Source organism: Elgaria multicarinata, chromosome 2 (genome assembly GCF_023053635.1).
Source record: "Elgaria multicarinata webbii isolate HBS135686 ecotype San Diego chromosome 2, rElgMul1.1.pri, whole genome shotgun sequence".
In the NCBI taxonomy this organism is placed as follows: domain Eukaryota; kingdom Metazoa; phylum Chordata; class Lepidosauria; order Squamata; family Anguidae; genus Elgaria; species Elgaria multicarinata.
Window position 1 is genome coordinate 63,796,672 of NC_086172.1, and position 22,140 is coordinate 63,818,811.

The window sequence follows — 22,140 nt, forward strand, 5'->3', positions numbered from 1 at the left end:
CTTTTATGGATAATATTTTATATGTAATCATGAATCATTTTTTAACCCCCCCCCCCCCAGGAAATTGGAAGCAACAGCGCACCACAGAGGAACTGGAAGGGAATAGCAATTGCACTGCTGGTGATTCTAGTTGTATGTTCACTGATCACGTTGTCTGTAATTCTTTTAACACCAGGTAGGATTTATTTATTTAGATATTACATATGCATGTGTGATTAGTATTTTATATTTCTTTGTATCACATATTTTCTTCATGTATTTAAACTCTTAAGCAGTTTACACTCAATACTACTCACTTCTATGAAAAATATGCACAAGAGAAACTTGGTGATAAAGACATCCATGATGTTTTCAGTCATTCTCACAGTAAGTCCAGGAAACTTCTACCTGAATTTCCCTGAGTGTACATAAGAACACAAAGCAATAGCCAATAGCCAGTGACATGCTCACTCTAGTTGCATACAGTATACAAGCAGTTCTCAAGAAATGGACAGAAAGGCAACACACTGCCAAATTTCATATCAGGTAGTGGGGTCTGGAAGGTGAGACTAGAACCTTTCAGGGCTGTCAAGAAATGCCTTACTTCCACAGCTGTCACAGCCTGGGCGTAGGGAGGCTATTGCGGGTGGGGTTGGGAGATTAGGCATGGAGGCACACCACAGGCAGTCTCCCCGTGGTGCCATGGGTGGGGGGAGGAGAATTGGAGCCCGTTTATTGGCTCTCACCCCTCCCCTCTTACTCTTTGAAGCATGGCTCCCTCCCTGTCGGCAGTGTGGACTTGCTGGTCATCGTTTTGGGGGCCGAGTAGGAATTTTCTGCTCATAATCTTTCATTGGTTATGAGATTTTTCGCCTACTTCACACTGCAAGGTAGGCTGGGAGAAATAATTAGGTGGATGTGGCATTTTTAACAATTTGGTTACAATTGTGATCGGCAGGTATGTGTGGGCATCTTGGTGAGCATTCAGAGGCACCATTGCATTGATAGGTAATGCCTGAGGCTCCTCAGCTGCAAGTCTTGTGGCCCAGCTGTTCAGGTCAGGGCTACCTTTGAGGCCAACCTTGCCCACTCGGAGCCTCGTGGCAAGAGGGTGTGTGTGACACAGAAGGCCTCCCTATGCCAAAAGGGGAAGCCTTGGAGATGGCGAATGTCAAGGCGCCACTCTTGGGCCATGAATGTCTCATCCAATAAATCAATGGCATGAGTCTGGTTTAAAGAAGATCCCCATTTAGAATTGTCCTTTCTGCAGATCTATTAATAAATGTGGCCCTGTTTTAATCCCAGTCTTGTGTCTGCCTTGTAATTTCACACACTCTGCATTCCCACAAATGGCTACCATTGACAAAGCCATCCTGAACCTCTGTCTAGCTCCCCTACAGATCCAATGCTTTCACAATGACAATGAGTTCTCCATGAAACTCATGATACTTTAGGCATACCATACCTGAATATGTCTTCACAGACTCTGCAGACTATTTACTGATGTCACTGTCATTTACTAGAGGTCACCACTAGGCCTTCAAGGTCTGGGAATGAGCAACAAGGGTCAGCTTGGTTGGTAGCAGAAGTATATCCTGGGCACTATAAGGCCTGCTACATGATGCACATACCTGGTGCAAGCCAGTTCCCATGGAATGTGATAAGCATGGGGTAGGGTTGTAATTTATTTCCCAGCCCTGCTCATTTGAAATGGACTATGGTTATAGTCAGTAAGGTAAATGAATACCTTTCTGTTGGGGAATATTAACTGCACTCTCTTGATTTTCTGTCATAATCTGTAATAGTTGGGCTCTGTGTAGATTTTTACAACATAGAATTCAACTGTGACTTGCTATCTATACTCAGTATCTTATCTTAACTGCAAATGTAAAACTTTATCAGTTAGTTAAGGAACTGGCAAATGTCATACTGTCAATGAATAATTCAATATATTTTTGAAAAGAGATGGAAAAGTTATATCCAATTGTGAAATGTGAGAATAAATATTAAGAAGAAAGGAAGAGGCTTCAGGAAAAGGCAAGAAATGTAAAGTATGCATATGAATTCTTAAAGACATAAATAGAAAAGTTCCCTAATTAGAGCATTCAGAAAGTTTATACAGTAAGAAGAGTGGATGTTTTTTGAACGCATAGAGAAATCATTGTGAATTTCTCAGACTGCAAATGAACAACGAAGAAAATGCTTCAAACTTCTGAACAAAACTTCTACATATCACTTAATAATTAATTAATGGTTTGTTTGTTTTTAAAAAAGAGCTTCTGAAAGTTACAAGGTTATATTGTGGGGGGCTGGTAGGGTTTCAGGAAGTTGCCAGTATAATTTAAGGTTTAGTGATTTGCAAATGAATTTACAAAGTCACATGTTGCAGATTATTGCAAAACAGCAACCCAGAAGCTCAGAAAATGCTGCCAGAAAGAAAAAAACCCAATTAAATAACAGTATATTATGGATGTTAATGCCCCTTTCATGTACAAAGCTGCCATGGCTGATGTAGTTGTGACCGTTGTTTGGGACTCAGTATTTAAAAAAGAAATACTTAAAAGTCATAAAGGTACAGAATTGGCACCAAAGCTTAAAGGTACTCTTCCTTATGAAAAAAACAGTATCAAGATAAATGGCAGTTTAATTAAAGACACTGAGTGGAGAGATCAATGCAGCAAGTATTTAAAGCTGCTGATTACTTGGCTTTGACAAAACAGGGAAAAGACCCTGACTAGATTTCAAAAGAAAAAATAGCTCACATACAATAATTTTATGTGTTATAAAATTCAATTTTAAAAAAAAAAGAAAAGAAAAAAAATAGCTCCATATTTTAAGGTGAAAGTCAGATTTGGTATTTAGTTTGCACAGTCTCTTTTCTTCAAGTTTAGTTTGTGCTTAGTTTTAAAATGTTCAGAGAAAAAGCTAAAACAAGCAATAAAGGCTAAAGGTGGGGAAAACTGGATATCAATTTAGAACATATAATTAAAATTGCTTTTGATCAGGCTCATAAGTTATCAGCTAGTAAAATTGATGACAACCTTTTATTTGGATCAATCAGGAGTGTATCCTGTAGGGACAGACTGATTTAGGACAAAAGGTACACATGTACACTCCTAGCCTAAGGGATCAGTGCAGTCAGATGATGTTCCCCAAATATTCCACAGTGATGTACACTGCCCAACTCATTTGAACTGTACATTGGTATATAATTGTAATTGCAAATTCATGGCACACACTTGCAAAACCCTTAGTGCATATCTATTCATTTATAACATTTATATCCCACCTTTTTTTCCTCTTGCAAGGAACCCTACTCCTCTCCATTTCATCCTCATAACAACCCTGAAGTAGGTTAAGCTGAGGGCCAGTGACTGATCCAAAATCACCCAGTAAGCTTCATGGCTGAGTGGAGACTAGAACCTGAATTTCCTGGTTCCCATGCCAACCCTTTGATCACTACACCACACTGGTTCTATGTCGCTACATCATACCTGTGCATTATCCGTGTCTGTGAACTCATGCTTTATTGCTTAGAATCTCATTCCATGCCACAGGGCTCATCTACACCAAGTAGGATATTCCACTATGAAAATGGTATATAAAAGGCAGGAGGCACACCAAGCAGGATATAGCGGTATGAAAACAGTATATAGTATGTGTCAATGGACCCCAACAGTTGTCAGTGCACTTCAATACCACTGTAAAGCAGTAGTGTGGCTCATGCCTTTTACATACCGCTTTCATAGTGAAATATCCTCTTTGGTGTAGATAAGCCCTTAGAAGCCTACACAGAGTGAAACAAAATCCTCAGAACTGGAAATTTGATAGTACTAATGCAGAAGGGTGTTCAAGCTTCACACAGTAGCCATTACGAACTCCAATAAAACTTTGGCAGTGAGGGATATCTGAGAGAAAGAGAGGGGGAAACCTAGATAGTACAGCAGTCCCTATTAAGAATATCATACTGGACAACTTCTCACATCATAATCCTGACAACTTCACATGACTTGTCAGATTCCCCAACTTGATCTCCACCAAATGTTTGGGGCTATAATTCTCATCAGCCTCCGCCAACATGGCCCCATATACATGGTACTCAGAAATAGGGCCCATTTAGTCTAATGGATCTGACTTCCAACTAATTGGATACAGTCTCTTTGAACAAAGTTATTTCCCCCCCTCCCAAGTAGATATGCTTCCAGGAGAAAACTTAATTTTTTGTTTTTCTTTTCAGATATCCCTAATGATATTTTAATATGCTTTTATTAGGAGTATATGATAATTTTGTTTCTTTTTTTTTAAAAAAATCCCTATTTTGTATTGACAGAGTGGGGCTAATTCAGTGAACAGGGTGATGTCTTGTTTTTAAAAAAGTGATTTGATGTTAAAATGTTGTTTATTTTAGATGAACTGTCAAATTCATCAGAAACAAGATTGTCTTTAGAAGATCTCTTCAGAAAAGAGTTTATAATTCACAGTCCAGAAGCCAAATGGATTAATGGTATGTTGCACATATTGTAATACATTCTGAATAGAAGAATATGGTAATAAGACACAAACCCTATGCTAAACTATCTAATAATTGAATAATGATTTCATAATGTGGGAAGTTTATCATGGTTCAGGAATGGTCTGTACAAGTATTGGGACAGAGTTAAAATTTGTTGGATTGGATCCACACTTTGAGTAGATCCATTGAAATGGGTGTGACTTAAGTTGAGAATGACTAACTTGAATCCCATTGGTTTCAGTGGGATTGGTCTAAGTATGAGGTAAATCTGGATCCATCCCATCTTGTGATGAAACGTGAAATGAATAAAATGTAATTAATGACATCCATACTAGAGTTATGAAAACACAATGTGGTTATGGTACTGATTACTGTTACTGAATAGAATGTTTAGTTGCTCAGGAAACTAAACAGATCACAATCCAGCTTCTCTGAAGGAAGGAAAAATGGTATGTTTGGTTGCAATTAAACCTCATGGAGCAGGTTAAGAACAGGATCAAAAGCCCTAGGACATAGAAAAACTTAGGAACAGGTTGTACAGGGGAAAGAAGGCTCAGGGAAGAAACAGACTAAGAAAAAGGAACCATTGACTAAGAAAAAGGAACTACAAGAAAGGGTAAATTGAAAATGAGGGATGGGAATAATAAGAGGAAGGGTGTTAAAGATTACTTAAAATGGGTGCTTAAAATTTGGAGCAACTGTATGCTATGGGGAAGAGATAGGTGAGTGTAAGAAAGCTGTTCAAGTAAACATAGAGGCTAAAGCAGGGATGGGGAACCTCTGGCCTGCATTACTAGTCTGGCCCATAGAGTTTAGCCCTGAGATCCTAGCGGTTCAAGGGGGGGGGACTTGCACAGCCCTACTTTTTTTACTGAAGTGTGAAAATCATTCGAAATATTTGGATGAACGTGAATGTTGTTAATGCTGTGAAAAACTTGAAATGTGGGATAGACAAATGGATTTGGTTATTGAAATCCAGAGCATTTTTTCATTATTGGTTTTGTGGCTGTTGTTTGGTATTGGTCCCACCCCCCCAGCCATAAAATGTCTTTGTATACAAAACAGGGCAGTATACAAAACAGGGCAGCAAGGTTATTAACAGGGACTGGCCGGCGAGATCACATTACGCCAGTCCTTTTACAACTTCATTGGCTGCCAGTCCAGGTCCGGGCCCAATTCAAAGTGCTGGTATTGACATTTAAAGCCCTAAACGGTTTGGGGCCAGGTTATCTGAAGGAACGCCTCCTCCCATATGTACCTACCCGGACCTTAAGATCATCTACAGGGGCCCTTCTCCGTGAGCCCCTGCCAAAGGAAGTGAGGCAGGTGGCTACTAGGAGGAGGGCTTTCTCCGCTGTGGCACCCCGGTTGTGGAACGAGCTCCCCAGAGAGGTCCGCCTGGCGCCTACACTGTACTGCTTTCGTCGCCAGCTGAAGACCTTTTTATTCACTCAGTATTTTAACACTTAATTTTAACTTAAATTTAAATTTTACTGTTTTAACTCTGTATTTTAATCTTATATCAACTTTGCTGTGTGGTTTTATCCTGGTTGCGCTTTTTATATTGTATTTCATAATTGTGTTTTAACCTGTTGGGTGTTTTACTGTGGTTTTAATTTTTGTGAACCGCCCAGAGAGCTTCGGCTATTGGGCGGTATAAAAATGTAATAAATAAATAAATAAATAAATTTGTGACATTTGAATGTTATAAACTAATACTATATTCTGTATAGTACCTCCATTCATATACATTGGCTTTCATGTTTATGTTAGCAAGAAAAACAAGTATTGTGCTTTATATTAATTAGTAAATATGGAATGCAATGTGTACAGATGTTACATTGCAGAACAATAGCTACATAGATTTGTCCAAAATATTGGACTTAAAAAATAGTGAAATTCAGAAATCATTTTTAAGATATTATTGATTTCTAGAAAGTTTAACTGTAAATGAAACTGTATCTTGCTCACAGCAAAATTTTACAAGAAATCATGCTATATTCTTGCTACTTTAGAAATAATAAACCAAAAACAATTCACTAGGAAATAAGAAATATTGAATGTATCCTAAATGTTTCAATATTTTTTTTTAGCATAAAAGATGTGCTGAAGCAATTTCACTAAGGCCTTTGCTAGACCTAAGTGAATATCTGGAGGAGAGGAGGGGAAACCTCACGTTATGAATAACGAGAGTTCTCGCCCTCGTTTACACACGAGTCGCGAAAAACTCAAGAAGAGAGCCATTGCGCCTGCCATTTTTTTTCTTAAAGAGGCAGGAGCGGTCCATCGATGCTGCGCAAAGTCAAGTGGTTTTTAATTTTTTTTTTACCAATTTTCCACACTCCCCCCATCCTAGCCCTGATGGGCACAGCGCTCCTGAGGAGTGCTGCACCCCGTGTACAGCTCCCGGCTCCACGGGAGTAATCATGCGGAGCTGGGAAAAGCCATGGAAATGGGCCACACGATCATGGTCTTGGGCTTAGCCAGAGACTGCGAGAAAAAGCGGGCCCAAAGTGTAGGGCTTTATTCCGGAACCAGGAAGGGATGATCCCTCCCTGAGCCTGGGATCCCCTGTACATCATTTGGATGCACAGGGGCGATCCCGGGTATCAGCCTGGGATAACCCCTGGTCTATAGGGGGTTATAGGCCATAGTCTATAGACTATGGCAAAGGCCATAGTCAGGTTAAGTGTCTAGGACCACTTCAGATAAAAACAGTGATATGCATTTTGGATAAAAACTGAAAAGTTAATACTAGCCCCTTTAAAGTGTTGTTGTGCACATAGAATGAATAGAGGTGGTGGGAACAGTATCCAAATATAGAAATATTTATTTGCATGCCCGAATAGAGCATTCACACATGCAGGAACATGCAGGAATTCTATGCAGACATTTTAATGAACACACTTAGGTTGGGGAGTAGTAGCAGATCCTTCGGTCTCTCCTCTTCCATGCCTGTTGATGATATACATATAGTATACTATGTGCTAGGTTACTATAGATTACTATGATATACACATAGTAATTTCCAAGCCCAAAGGAAGGTTTGTACTTTGCAGCCCCTGAGAGCAACACGTTTGGGATTAGAGCACATCCTGAAGGAACAGGGAAGGGGTAATCAGGGTCCCAGTTATATTAGACTAGGAGCTGCACTGTTATTTCACTCCATCATTAGTTTATTATCTGTGCTCTGTACAAAGCAGGCTGTCTTGATCAGGAGAGGTGCAGGAAGCAGGATGCTCATCCCTTGTTACACAGAAAATAGCTTTGGTTTCTCACAAACCAAGGCACTATTTTGCACAGTGGAGACTTGTTGGAATTCCTTACATTTGCAGATGGTAAAGCCTTGTTTACTTCTTGATCTTGTCATGCTCACTGTGTGTTGATTACATCAAATAGTAATGATTTTTACAGTAAATTTGAGTAAGCCCAAAGGGATGGAAAAGGGTGATTAGGAAGATGCTTTATTTAGGTCCAGGAACTGCAATGGCTTTCCTCCCAGGACAGCTCACTTTAATAGGGAAGGAAGGTTGAGTGATAGTTGCGGGTCAATGACTTATTGCAGCTATAGCTTGAGAAACACATGTCTAGGGTCCTCATGCAGACAATTATACTTCAAACAGCAAGGATAAAGAAAAGCCACTCATGGAACTCAACATATGTGGTCGTTCGTTGGTACTTTGGCCTCTCTGTGATATTGTGATAATGTTTTATAAGTATATCTTTAAAGCAGACATTAACACTGTTAGTAGGAAGAAAAGGCCATTGAACAAAGCAAATGTGCAAATATGCTTAGTCAATTTGGTTCATGAAACTTAACCCTAAGCAAAAAAGCTAAATACACCACATCCTTCACCCTTACACATTTTTCTCCTAATCCAAACTCATGCATATTAACATGCAGTTGTGGTCAGTGTGGATCCAGAAACACTTGTGTGTAAGGGTGCTGGTGGAAGTTGAGTTCTCCACCCTGTCTTCCCCAGGACAGCCCTCAATACTCCAAAAATATCCTCCAAGGGTCAGATGACCGAGCTGAGTAGCATGGGGGATTGAGGGGGTAGGGAAAAGTCTCAAGAAATGGGACAGAGGCAACTTCTCTTGGGTTCCATGTGCATACCTTTAACTTGATCAAACGCAACAGATGGAAATGCTTTGGGGAATTGTATCTGAAGTTCTCATTGGAACTGAAGATCTGCTTTAGTATTGTTGGGGTGAAAAATATGGTTTCTGTATGTTGATGTTGTATTGCTTAGATCTACCAGAGAGGAAAGTTTTATTCTGCAAGTTATGGTGTTGTTGTAGTTGTGTGTTTTAATTATTACTTTCAATTACAAATTTGTATTTTAATCTATCTATCTATCTATCATCTGTTTATTTGCTTTGTAAGCCACCCATGGCACATCTGTTTATGGATGGAAAATCTAACACAAAATACACAAGGCTATAAGGAATATTAGACCATTGATTTTTCTTCTGGGCAGTATTTAAGAAACCTATATGTCTTCTTCCTTATTTACCCATAAAGAACACAAACAGGAATAAAACCTGAATACAGTCAGGCAAACTGGCAATTTCCTTATGGCACTTACTGGTGTCAATTGGTTGGATAGCTGATAAAATAGGTGCAAGCATAAGTACAGAGCTGAGCCAATAAATACAGTTTTTGATGTTCATTTCCCCCCTAATACATGCAAACAGTTTCAGCAATTCCATTAAACTCTTTACTCAAAAATAAAGGAAAATATTGATGCGAGTGGAGAAGAAAGCATGGAATAAAGACATGAACACCGGATTTTAGGATAAACTAGGACCTCTTTATTTAAACAATAAGGAATATTCAACCCCTCCTGGATCTGCATGTGAAAAGTGTGAAGATCTATATGTCCTTATGTCAGGCAACTTGCCTGGCATTATGGGCAAGCCACTCTCCGAAGCCAGGAGTCGGGTAAACTCGCCCCCTCTCTTATACAAAACTTTGAGAGTGTGGGGAGACCACCTCACATCATCCCAACTCAAAGCCATAAAACTCTGAGTATATGAGGCAGGAAGATCTCCAAAGGCATACCATATCCTGACAGGGGAGCCTTAAAACTCGAGAGGAGCAGGAGCTCTGGACATACCAATCACCAAAAGAGTACCAAAGCCCAAGCCTAAAGTCACAGCGGGGTGAGGGGGAGAGGACACAAACCACTCCCGGGTCTTCCGTCCTCCCACGAATGAAGGGGTCAAAGCTCACAGGAAGTCACTCTGGTGTGCCCATGCCCCTCACGTTGTCTCCCTCAACTCTGCTGCTGCTCCTCAGTCAGCAGCCAAAAAACCCGAGAGGCCAAGTACTGGGTGGGACCAGTCTTTATAGGCTTGGCCCCACCTGTGCCTCATGTGGCTCACGTGTGCCTGCACGTGAGGCCTTTATTCCCCTCCTCCCCACCTCAACTGCCGATTCTCCCACCCAAGCCTGAGTGAGGATAATGGACTTAGTAGCAACTTTTTTAAAAAAATCCTAAGGGAACAATTCAGTCAGTTCTCTATGCATGCTATTAGGTGCTCACTGCCCTGCCATGAAAGCAGTTCTCAGAATATGAAAGGGCTGCTGGAGGGAACGTGGTTGGCCATGGGAATCAGCCCCTTGCAGATCATTACATATTTGACAGATTGTGGAAGTTTCAGAAGGCGATCTATTTAGAAGAAGGTAGTTCATCTTCTAAATACTTTTTAGAATGCTGATAGACACAGTGATGTTTGTTTATTCTGATGATTCTGTGGGAGAGTCTCATATTCTAAGGAAAATACAAAATCTCACAATTTTACATTTGCGGGATTGCATTTATTCTTCTCAATATAATCTCATGATAGTTTGTTACACTGGCATTTTAACTGTATCCCAAGCACTGTACTCAGGATAATTGAACTTGAACTATTCTTAATTTCCTCACAGTATACACCCCATTCCCATTCTTCTGACTGAACAACAACAATGAAAGCTTTTTCCACAAGCTGCTTGCAGGTGTTGCTGTCTAATGTGCTGAATGAAAGATTCAAAAAGCCTGGTTCTGCATGCACATTCCCTTGAAACCATGTAAATGGGTTCTCTGGATTGTGGCCTATGTCTTTTTATGCTATAATTAAATTCCATCAGATCTGCCACTGTTCTCTAATGTGATTCTGAAAAGAGGTCTAGATGTGTGTCAGGTCTTTGAGGATGTTAAATGAGAGTGCATCTACTTTTAGTAGTATTGATTTTCAACATTTAATAAAAAGTGAAAATGTAAAATGCTGCCAGTGAGTGATACAAAATGTTAAGATTAAGGGCACATTGAAAGAGGATAGGATGTGCTACAGAAGTAGAAAGGGGGAAATGGCTTTAATTTGCTTAAACTACAGTGCTGTAATGAATGATTAGGTATTAAAATGGTTATCAGATACTTTAAAATTACAAAAAATCCTTGGCGATTAAAGAAATGCATAGAAATTCACTTGCAAAAACCATGACAAAGTGTAGCTAAATTAGTATGTACATTTATTTATTGCATTTTTATACCATCCAATAGCTGAAGCTCTCTGGGCGGTTCACAAAAATGAAAACCATTCAAAGTATAAAACAAGCAGTATAAAAACCTGATATAAAATATAATATAAAAGCACAACCAGGATAAAAGCAGCAGCAGTGCAGAAATATAAATTTAAAATACAAATTTAAAACAGCCAAGTTAAAATTAAATTTATAGACTGTTAAAATACTGAGAGAATAAAAAGGTCTTCACCTGGCGTCTGAAAGAATATAGTGTAGGTGCCAGGCAAACCTCCTTAGGGATCTCACTCCACAGCCGGGGTGCCACAGCAGAGAAGGCCCTGCTCCTGGTAGCCACCAGCCTCACTTCTTTTGGCAGGGGCTCATGGAGAATGAAACTAACAACTGGGGAAAGGTGATGTGTGGTGGATCTTGGGACCCAATATTGCACCCATGAGTAGTGTTGTCTCCCTGTCAGCTGCCCAAGTGCTTGATCTGCCTCAGGGCTCCTCAAATTCATTTGAGAGCATTAGCTCTTCATTTTGACATGCTATCCTATAGGGATTGTGGTTGCTCTGGCTAAAAAAATGTTTTGTCTATGAGTTGTTTAAGTCATAAAAAATTATCATCAGTTATCTTTTTAAAAACACTCTTCTATGTATTTACTAGCAGCATATTTATATAATGTTTCATTTGAAAATTTTTTTAAGTGATTTCCTGCAACATTACATGTCACATTAGCCATCTATGCTTGCGAAGTTTCCCTGGAAGTAATTCCCATTGAACTTAATGTAACTTATTTCTGAGTAGACATATATAGCAGTTTTAAATGTATGTGTATATTGTATGTTTTTGTGGGTTTTAATTTTTGTATATTGTTTTTAAATGTCTTAAACTTATGTAAACTGCTGAGAGAGCTTACCTAGGGAGGTTGTGGGCTCTCCCACACTAGAGGCATTCAAGAGGCAGCTGGACAACCATTTGTCAGGGATGCTTTAGGGTGGATTCCTGCATTGAGCAGGGGGTTGGACTCGATGGCCTTGTAGGCCCCTTCCAACTCTGCTATTCTATGATTCTATGATGCAGTATACAAATGCAATAAATAATGAGATACTACTACTACTACTAATAACAACAACAACAACAACATAGGATTCACTGTCAGTTTAACCGTCTTGAGGCACATGAAATTATTATTGAGTTTTCCAAATTATACCAATGTAGACCATTTAAAGAAACAAAAAATGCATTCTTATTTGTAAAACAATGGCACATTGTTTTAACTGTTTTAACTGCTTTTACTGCTTTTAAATTATATATTGTTTTAACTTGGATCATGGTTTAATTTGTTTTTAACTGTGCATATTTATTGTTTTATACCGTATGTTTTTATCTGTACGCCGCTCTGAGATCTTAATGATATAGGGCGGGATATAAATGTTTTAAATAAATAAATAAATAATAAAGACATGCAAATATCCATACAATTTAGGGAAGAAATCAAACTTGTCTATTGTGGCTAAGGATGCTTGCAAAGTGGCTGAGCTGGTTCTAAGATTTGTAAAGTTACTAGACTAGAAAAGCAGCACACTTGAATGTTTCTGTGAACCATGATAAATAAATAGCATTTCTCTAGAAGAGGTTATTTTTAGCACTGGCATAGGAGAAGTGTCTCTTTTCCAAAAGGATGCTTTTGAAAGTGAAATTTTGCTTTGGGAGTCTGGGCCAATCAGGCTTGTAGGCCAGGGCTTGCTGTTTTGTGATTGGTCAGTGAGGATGTTAGCTTTGAAGGTATTTGGTTAATTACTAAAGACAAATGGGCACTTACCAGGTGGCCAGGATATATATTCTTTTGAAGAGATGGTGGCAACAGCACTGCTGCTTTTTGTATTGTAACTAATCCAGTTTATTCTAATGACAACATTGCAATTAATTTATAATTTGTGATGGCTGGCTTATCAAATTGTATCCAATAGCTTTCTTCATCAAAACAAGTTGCATGCCTTCTTTTCATAGAATGCAGAGTGTAGCCTGGGGAAACCTTTACAGCTTTAACTGTATATGTATTTCAAGAAGTGTTTCCTAAAGCCTTGGATCTCCTATAGAAAATCTCTGATTATTTCTTTCCAGCATTTTTAAAGACAGTTTCAGTCATAAGAACTGACAAAAACGGTAATTAACCAGTGGTGATTTTTTTTTTTAAGATTCTAATCTTCAGTTCTCAATACTGTAACTTTTCAAATACACTGGATCAAATCCATACTTGGAGTAGAACCATTGAAATCAGTCATGATTAACACTTCACACTGATTTCAGTGGGTCTACTCTAACTACTTTTGTTACTGACCCATTGACTTTGGCATTGACTAATTCATTTAAAAAGCCTTATAAAGATATTTCCCAGAATTTACTTTCCACATGTTGTATGGTATAAATTAAAACATACCATTCAATATGCATCATATGAAAACGGCTCTGCATCATTCATCATTGAGATGACTACTCGGTGGAAATATTGGGCTCATGACTATGCCCAGTTCTTCTTTTCTGCTGTGGTCACTTAAGAGAGTCTGGAAGTAACCCCACTGAACTTAATGTAACTTATTTCTGAGTAGACATATAAAGCATTTTTAAATGTATATGTATGTGTTTTTGTGGTTTCATTTTCTATATATTGTTTTTAAGTGTCTTAATCTTATGTAAACTACCCAGAGAGCTTTAGCTATTGGGCAGTATTTAAATGTAATAAATAAATAAATAAATAAATAAGGCATTTATTTTGCAAGCAGAAAGCAGCAAAATAAAACTTCATAAAAATCTTCTGTTCCTGCCTTCCCTTACTTAAAACATATGTAATGAATAAGTTTGTTTAAAATGAAAGAACGAGGAAAGAAAGAAAAGAGAGAGAAAGGTTCCATGAATTTCATATGTCACACTGCATATAAAAAGAAGAATGGCTGTCATATTCAATCATCTTTATCTTGAGAATTTCAGAGGGACTTTTTCCCCTCTGACTGCCAGGTCTTCCATTACCCAGCATCAATAATAACCCTTGGATTTTGTACATGCTGCTTTGATTATGCTGGAGAAAGTATACCCTTTCAACAGATCCAGCCAAGTTGCCATTGTTTTACCACGCATAAATAATTTTCACAAAATTAAGTACATTCTTTGTGCTGTGGTTTATTAATTTTTAAATAGTTTACTCGCACTCAAACCTTTTCCTTGTTTCAATATTTTCATACTAAACACAATGACTTTCTTTCACAAATTAAATTTATATTCTTCAATCTGCTTGACCTTGTGTGTTTGTCAATGTGAAATTGTAATATTAGCTTTAGGTGGGATCCTAGTTCCTTACTTCTGGTTTAATAATGTAAATGGGGAATTTACATTATTTTCCCTGTAGTGAGACATGTGAGCTGAATCCTCATCTGGGAAGCATGTGTTTCATTGTAGGGGAGATGCCCTAGTTGCTCATTTTAATATGAAGGATTAAAAGAGTATGCATAAGTATAACATACTTCATCTTCCTATTGTCTGCAAACTTAATTTTTATATGCTTTATATGCTTTTAACCATTCAAACTAGCAGAAGTGACAAAATTATTCATGTAATGATCTATATTTATATTAAAATTTATTGTGGATAGAGAGAGAAGCAAGGAAATAACGACATGGACACCAAAGCTTTGGTATAACTAGTGCCTCTTTTTTTAAATGAGGTAAATCACCTCTCCCTGGATCTGCATGTGAGAGTGCGGGAATCCAAGCATCCTGTCTCCAGGCAACTAGCCTGCATAAAGGGCGAGCCACTCGGCCAAACCAGGAGTCAGATTAAAACCCAGCTCCTTTCTTAAGCATCACATGTGTGCTTGGGGGGAGACCTCCCCTTGTCACTTCCGCCTGGAGCCACCTAACCTCAAGTAAGTGAGACAGGTTCCCAAAAGCAAGCCATATCCTGGGTCGAGAGCCATGCAGCCCCTGATGACCAGGTCTCCGAACCTGCCAATCACCATAAGGTGCCCAACGGGTGCTCACCAACCTCATCTGATATCCCAAGATTCCCGCACAACCCTGTCAACAAATCAACTTATTTACCTACCCTCGACTAATATTAAATTCCAGTATGGAGTAGGCAAAAAACCTGTACACCACACTCAATATGTGGCAGGTAAAATTCCTATTCAGCCCCCAAAGGGGGCAAATAGCTAATCCCATACTAGATAAGGGAGGGAGGGTGAGGGCCAGAAAACGAAAGAGGCCAGGCAGGTGCACAGGGCTTGCCTTTATTGGCCAGCCCCGCCCATGCCTTTACGATGGTCTATATTTATATTAAAATTTATAGTCTTCACACACACCTTGATTTTTAAAGTAGTTACGTGGGTAAACGTATTTCGAGTAGCTGCATTGGAGAATCTCCTTCGGGCACAAGCCTATGCATGCTTAGACAGAAAAAAATCCTACAACTCCTAGCATTCCTTGACCAGGCCTCTGACTGCCTGAGGAATGATGAAAGTTGTAGGACCTTTTTTCCTGTCTAAACATGCATAGAATTTCACCCTTCTCCAAGGAATGAACAAAATTAATAACAAATATTTTTTCCATTTCATTGTGATCAATTGTTGGCATCTGTGTGCACTGTAACAAATCAATAAAAGGAAAGCTACTTGTATACAAACAGCTCGGGTCAGCAGTCTGCTTAACTTTTCTTTATAAACAAGTTTTTTTAAACAAAGTCGATTAATGGTTCATTGATTCAGTTTTCCTTTAAGATGTGCAGATATATGTCTGTCTTTTCCTTCCCCACAAATTCACTGGATTTTTATCCTATTCCACTATAGATATCTGCAATTTCTTCTTTTCATTTTTTCTTATTCTGTAAGGAAATCCAACAAAATAATTGTAAAAGTTATGAGTATGTTGTTGGTCTATCCTTGTGAGACAGAGGTCAGTAAATAAAGAGACGACACACAGAACATTGGGTTTAAACAGGGCCACATTTTATTAAAGATCTGCAAAGGGGAACCTAAAGGGGCATCCAGTCTGGCCTGGTTTTCAGACCTTTCTGAGTAGGGCGAGCTATTCATGTCCTGTGGGTTGGCACTGTACAATTTGCCCTCCCACAGGCTGCCCCTTTTGGGGTAGGGAGACTTTCTGGTGTCACCCCCAACTCAGGCCACAAGGCTCAAGGTGGGTGAGAAAGGTTGGTCTCAAAGGTAACCCTTATGTCCCAGCCCGGCCACAGAGCTCAACCTTGGGAACCCTCAGGAATCACCAGTCACCACAACAGTGCCTGTGAATGCTCACCATTACAAAATCCCTCTGGATGCCCGTTCCTTCCTTCCTGCCTACCATCAAATGTGACCAAATTAATAAGCAATGCCAAATCAACCTATTTATACTCCCAGGCTGTCTTACAGTGTGGAGTAGGTGAAAAAACTCATGAACAATTAAGAACATGAACAAAAAATTCCTACTCGGCCCCGAATGGCGACCAGAGAGCTCACACTGCATACAGGGAGGGATGGAGCCGCGTGAACAAGAAGGAAAGTGGGAGGGGTAAGTGCCTCTTTATAGGCCAGCATTATACTCCTCCCTGCTTGGTGGCACCACCTGCTCAGAGCCAATAGCAGAAAGGCTTGTCTCTATTCTTCCCCTGCTCACAAATGCTTCCCCACGCCCAGGCTATGCTGGGTGTGGCAGAATGGCCCATCCTTCACCAGCCATATATGCAGATATGGTCAGCAGAGAGAGTTAAAAATGCTTATAAGTAAGTATCGAGGAGTGCAGCAAGAAGGTTAGGAGTGAGGAGGTAGACCATGAAAGGTTTTATTACTCAGAGTGCCTAAATAGCCCAAGGGTCATACATCCAGTGTTCTCCTCTGTTTTAACAAAGGAACTTTAAAGTGCTTTTCCATTGGAGGATTGACACAATTGGATTTCACCTGATATAAGAGCCACTGTTGTAAAACCTCTGGGGAGTACTACCTATCCCTTTGTGATATGTAGAAAGCTAGACAATGGTTAGCATTTGGCACATGGATCTGATTGTTAGTAGAGTGCTAGTGTCTGGAATTGTCAGACTGAATTTCCAAACGGGATGTTCAGATGCGATAATTTCCAAAATAAGAGTTTGTATTATGCTCTATGGGATTATGACAAACTTTAGATAATTCTTTTAAAACACTTAAATTGTATAAACAAACATATGGGAATCTTAATGTCTTCTGAACTTCTAGATAATCCACAATGATAGTTACATTTGTTTACAGGGAGTTTGCCTATGTAAACTCCGACTTACTATAAGCAGGCTACATGTTTAATAATGAAAGGACACATTTTTCTAGACTTACTAAGATTTCTATAGCAAACCAGTGTATTTTCCCCAAAGTAACACACAAACCTGATATCAAAAGTAGACTGGGCTCAAACATAGCAGCTACCTACCCACCCAGGTTCCTTTTTCTGGCCCTGATCTCCCACTACCTGTCTTATTATCAGCAATATTTCTGCTGTCATCAACTAAATATTAATGCATGTATTGCTGTATGTTTTCAGACCATTGATTTCTTTCATCATTGAATTTTGCAATGAAATGATAGAGTACAGATTTTAAGTAGGGGTGCACAGCTACATAAGCATCCTTGCTTGATTATTTAAAGGAATTGCACTGGCTGCCAATATATTTCCGGTTGGAATTCAAGGTGTTTGTAATGATGTTTAAAGCCTTAAACGGCTTGGGATCTCAATACTTGAAGGAGCGCCTCTCCCTATATCTGCTTGCCCAAGGCCTGAGATCTGTTGGAGGAGCCCTTCTCCATGCCACAACAATGCAAGATAGACATTATGGTGGACATGGGAGAGGGCTTTCTCTGTTGTGGCACCCTAGCTGTGGAATGCCCCTCCCCTGGAGGCTTGACTGGCATTTCGGCACCAGGTTAAGACAAGGCTATTTAACAAAGAATTTGATGGCTAAACCCACAAACTTTCACACTTCCTTGTTTTAATTGAATTTTACTGTTTTAAAAGTTTGTATTGGTTTTTAACATATTAATGGTTTATTTTTATTTTTTTTAGAATTGTATATTTTTTGTTCTATTTTAAATGTATGATTTTATCTGTACGCCACCCTGAGATCCTTATGATATAGGATGGGATATAAATGTTTAAATAAATAAATAAATAAATATTATTTTGAGCAGAGTTGAGGCAGGCACAGGTTGCCTCACACACCCCACCCAGCCTCAATTCTTTTCAGAAGACAACCAGCTGCTATCAACTCCCCGTCCCCAAGGTCAGCCTCTTTTCCTATTGGAAAAGGGGAGAGAATGGCAACTTGTGGAGGGATCAAAGGAAAACAAAAGAAAATGTTCTGCTGAATAACAAAAGCCTTCCTCTCATAGGGCTTCCTCTTACCACAAGAGTTCCATGGGGGGTGGGATTTCCACCCACACCTGTATTTCTGGGTGTAGCTCTACAAAGTGGCACATATGCAGCAAACCATCAGAGAAAAGCATTGGACAGCTGGACTGTGGAAAACTGCTAGGGTAAAAGCATACTCCCAACAGGGGACCATCCTACTCCATGTGCACCCTGTCAGATGGGCTTTTTCTACTGCCAGTTTTCTCCCATCTTTCCAGCAAAGACAAGAGGGGTTGCAATTTTTTTCCTTCTTTCATTTGCAAAGGAAAGCAAAGTGATTGAGTTTTTGCAAGCATTCATCCAAAGTACTTGTAAAAGCCTTCACAGTTTTGTGAATATATGAAAAGAATGCTTGCAAAAAAAACACCTAATCATTTCAGAGGCATATGGGGAATATTTGCCCATCCCTGCTAATTAGTACATCTATTCTAATTCCCCCCCACCCGATCATTAGAATTGCCTGGTGCACAAACAATTGCATTTGAATATATCCTTGGGATATGTAGGAAAAGATGAAGAGTAAAAATAATCTATTTTAACTAGGGCTGTGCTCCGCTTCTCTTCAGTTCTTAGAAGCGATAGTGGAGCAGCCTGATTCACCTCTGTTACAGGTGGAGGAGAAGCAGATCGGGTGGCTAGCGAAGCATGGGGAAGAGAAGCAACTGAAAGTGAATAATTCACTTTTATGCGGAGCGCTCCGCCCACCATTTGGATATTTTCCACATGGGATTGCATTGCAGAAAAGATTAGCGTATAACTTTTTTGTTTTTCAAGCTACATCCTTGAAACTGAATGTGCTTAGAGAGTTGTCGGTGTGGGTCATTTGTGACTATTTTCAGCAGTTTTCGTGTTGCAGTTTGCAAATCAAAAAGAGAAGGTTGCTGAAGTCTGAAAGAGGAGCATGGAAGAAACCATTAGGGTGAAAATGATAAATGGAATCAGAAGGCTTGACTACATTAAGATGTTTGTGCAAATTTAGGGAGGATAAAGAGAAATGGGAAGGGGGAAATATTGGCAGAGACAAAGAGATAGGATGCAGCAGATCTGTGGGAAAATATTTTGGCCTTGGCGTAGTCAGTAAGCAGACTGAAACAGGACCTCAAGATGGGAAACAATCAAGCAGGGCTATTGACAGAAATTTGGGGCAAGCAGCCAGGGAGCCAGGTGCACAAACTTCAAGCCAAGTTGGATACAGAGCTTGAGTGCTCTCTTCAGATTGGGTATCAGGTAGGATAACAGAAATCATAGAAGGAAAATATTAGGGATAAGAGATAAGAAGACAAGGATCAAGTAGCCAGTCAGAATGCATTTAGCCAGCCAGCAGTTAGAACGTCCATAAATAAGTACCTTAATGTACTTAATGTACTTAATGTACTCAAGCTAGGGCATGAGAAAAGCCACAGACATTGATGGTGAAAACATAGAGTGTGTTGGAAAGTTTCTATATGTCTATTTTGAAAAACATTCTAAATGAGTGCAAGATAAATTCATACATTGGAGTGTTTCTTTAATTTAAACAAATGTCTATAAGGAATTTCGCCAGACAAATAGGTATGACAGCTTCTCAATATTCAGTGCAGCTAAGAAGAACTGGGGAAAAGCAGGATGAATACCTCCAGCTTGGAAATGTAGCTTCAAAGTGCAAAAGGTTAAACTGAAGTTCTGAAGAAATTAGGGGTGTGCACAGACCCCCCAATCCGCTTCGTGGCCCAATCCGGAAAATCCGGATCAGGCCCGATCCTCTTTGCGCCGCTCCGCCCATCTCCTGCTCCGCTCCGTGGAGCGAGATCCAGCTTCACCGCTGTCACTATATGGATGGCGGTGGCGGCGCAAGAGAAAACCCCCCCCCACCCCCTTACCTTCCTCCATCGCGGGATTCAATTGAGGCCCCGGTTGAAGCCGGAAGAGGCCTCGGCCTTCACTTCCAGCTTCAACCGGGGCCTCAATTGAAGCCGGCGACGGAGGAAGGTAAGCGTCCCTCCTTCCTGCTCCCTTACCTGGTGCCGCCGCCGCTGCATGGATGGTGGTGCCAACGGCGCCAGGTAGGCCAGGCCCCTGCCCCGCCCCCGGCCCCAGCCCCCGCCCCCTTACCTTCCTCCCTTACCTTCCTCCGTCACTGGCTTCAATTGAGGCCCCGGTTGAAGCCGAAAGAGGCCTCGGCCTTCACTTCCTGCTTCAACTGGGGCCTCAATTGAAGACCGCGATGGAGGAAGGTAAGCGTCCCTCCTCCGTGCTCCCTTACCTGGTGCTGCTGCCGCCGCCACATGGATGGTAGCACCAGCAGCGCCAGATTAGTCCCCCTCCCCCCCACTTACCTTCAGGCGAAGCTCCGGATTGAGGCAATCCTCTTCGCCTCGATCCGCAGCCCCCTTGACTCTCTTCGCCTCCACCTTAAGGGTGGGTGAAGCCCCCCGCTCCGCTCCTACTTCTCCGGTTCGAGGAGAAGCGGAGCACATCCCTAGAAGAAATAGTATTGAACTAGCTTCCTAGCTAAGTTTTGTTTAGGCATTCAGGCAAAAGTGTGTGCATGTGTGTGGGGGAAGGGGCCATGTACGCTGGCTTAAAGGGGCCGTGTACACTGCTCCTGCTTCCTATGCCACCTGAAGTACTGATACAGCCCACCTCAGTTCAGACTTTACCATGTTGAATGATTAAGGTCTGAAAGGGAATTCTACTTGTGTTTGCTTGGGTGCAAATAGAACTTTCCATGCTATCAGGAACCTTGATAAGGCAGGGTCCACAATCACATGGAACATTCTGCTGACATTCAAGTGATCTTGAACGTGGCAAGGGCTGAACTGAGGTTGGTGGGTCTGGCACACTGGGAGAAGTAGGAGGTAGAGCAGCATGTGTGCCCCAATCTTGGATAAAGTGGCAGTTACGGGAACTCTGGGGGAAAGTGACCACGTCATACTTGAATTCTTGATTATGAAGGACACAAAAGTTGAGTGTAGCCATACACGTACTCTGGATTTTAGGAAAGCTGATTTTAATAAACTCAGAACTATGATAAGTAAGGTCCTGTGGAAATGAGCCTAATGAGAAAAGGAGTGCAGGATGGGTGGGAGTATTTAAAAAAGGAAATTTTAAAGGCACAGTTACAAACAATTCCAACAAGGAGAAAAGATAGAAGACAACAGAGGAAACCAATGTGGCTCCACAAAAAGCTTAGAGATAGGGTGACCATATGAAAAGGAGGACAGGACTCTTGTATCTTTAACAGTTGCATAGAAAAGGGAATTTCAGCAGGTGTCATTTGTATATATGGAGATCCTGGTGAAATTCCCTCTTCAGCACCACAGTTAAAGCTGCAGGAGCTATACTAGTGACCAGATTTAAAAGAGGGCAGGGCACTTGCAGCTTTAACTGTTGTGATGAAGAGGAAATTTCCCCAGGTTCCCCATATATACAAATGACACCTGCTGAAATTGCCTTTTCAGTACAACTGTTAAAGATACAGGAGCCCTGTCCTCCTTTTCATATGGTCACCCTATTAGAGATGACCTGAAAACAAAAAAGGATACATATAGGAAGTGGAAGGAAGTCCAGGCTACAAAAGAAGAGTACAGACAGGTAGTGCAGAAGCGCTGAAATGGCGTCAGGAAGGCTAATACTGTTTTTATACTGTTAGTTCTACCCTACCCAGTGCCTGTTTACCCTACCCTGTGCCTGTTTGCATTCTCTTCCCCTCCTTATTGTTTTATTATGATTTTATT

General features: G+C 40.4%; 1 protein-coding gene across 5 annotated transcripts in view; it reads left to right on the forward strand.

Moving 5' to 3' along the window:
* DPP10 (dipeptidyl peptidase like 10) overlaps positions 1 to 22,140 on the forward strand; it is a 657,697-nt gene that overhangs the window by 441,867 nt on the left and 193,690 nt on the right. For all 5 annotated transcript variants that reach the window (XM_063116617.1, XM_063116616.1, XM_063116619.1 and 2 more), the window contains exons 2-3: positions 61 to 175; positions 4,388 to 4,483. In XM_063116617.1, the coding sequence (XP_062972687.1) occupies positions 61 to 175; positions 4,388 to 4,483 (211 nt within the window). The remainder of the gene's footprint in view (positions 1 to 60; positions 176 to 4,387; positions 4,484 to 22,140) is intronic.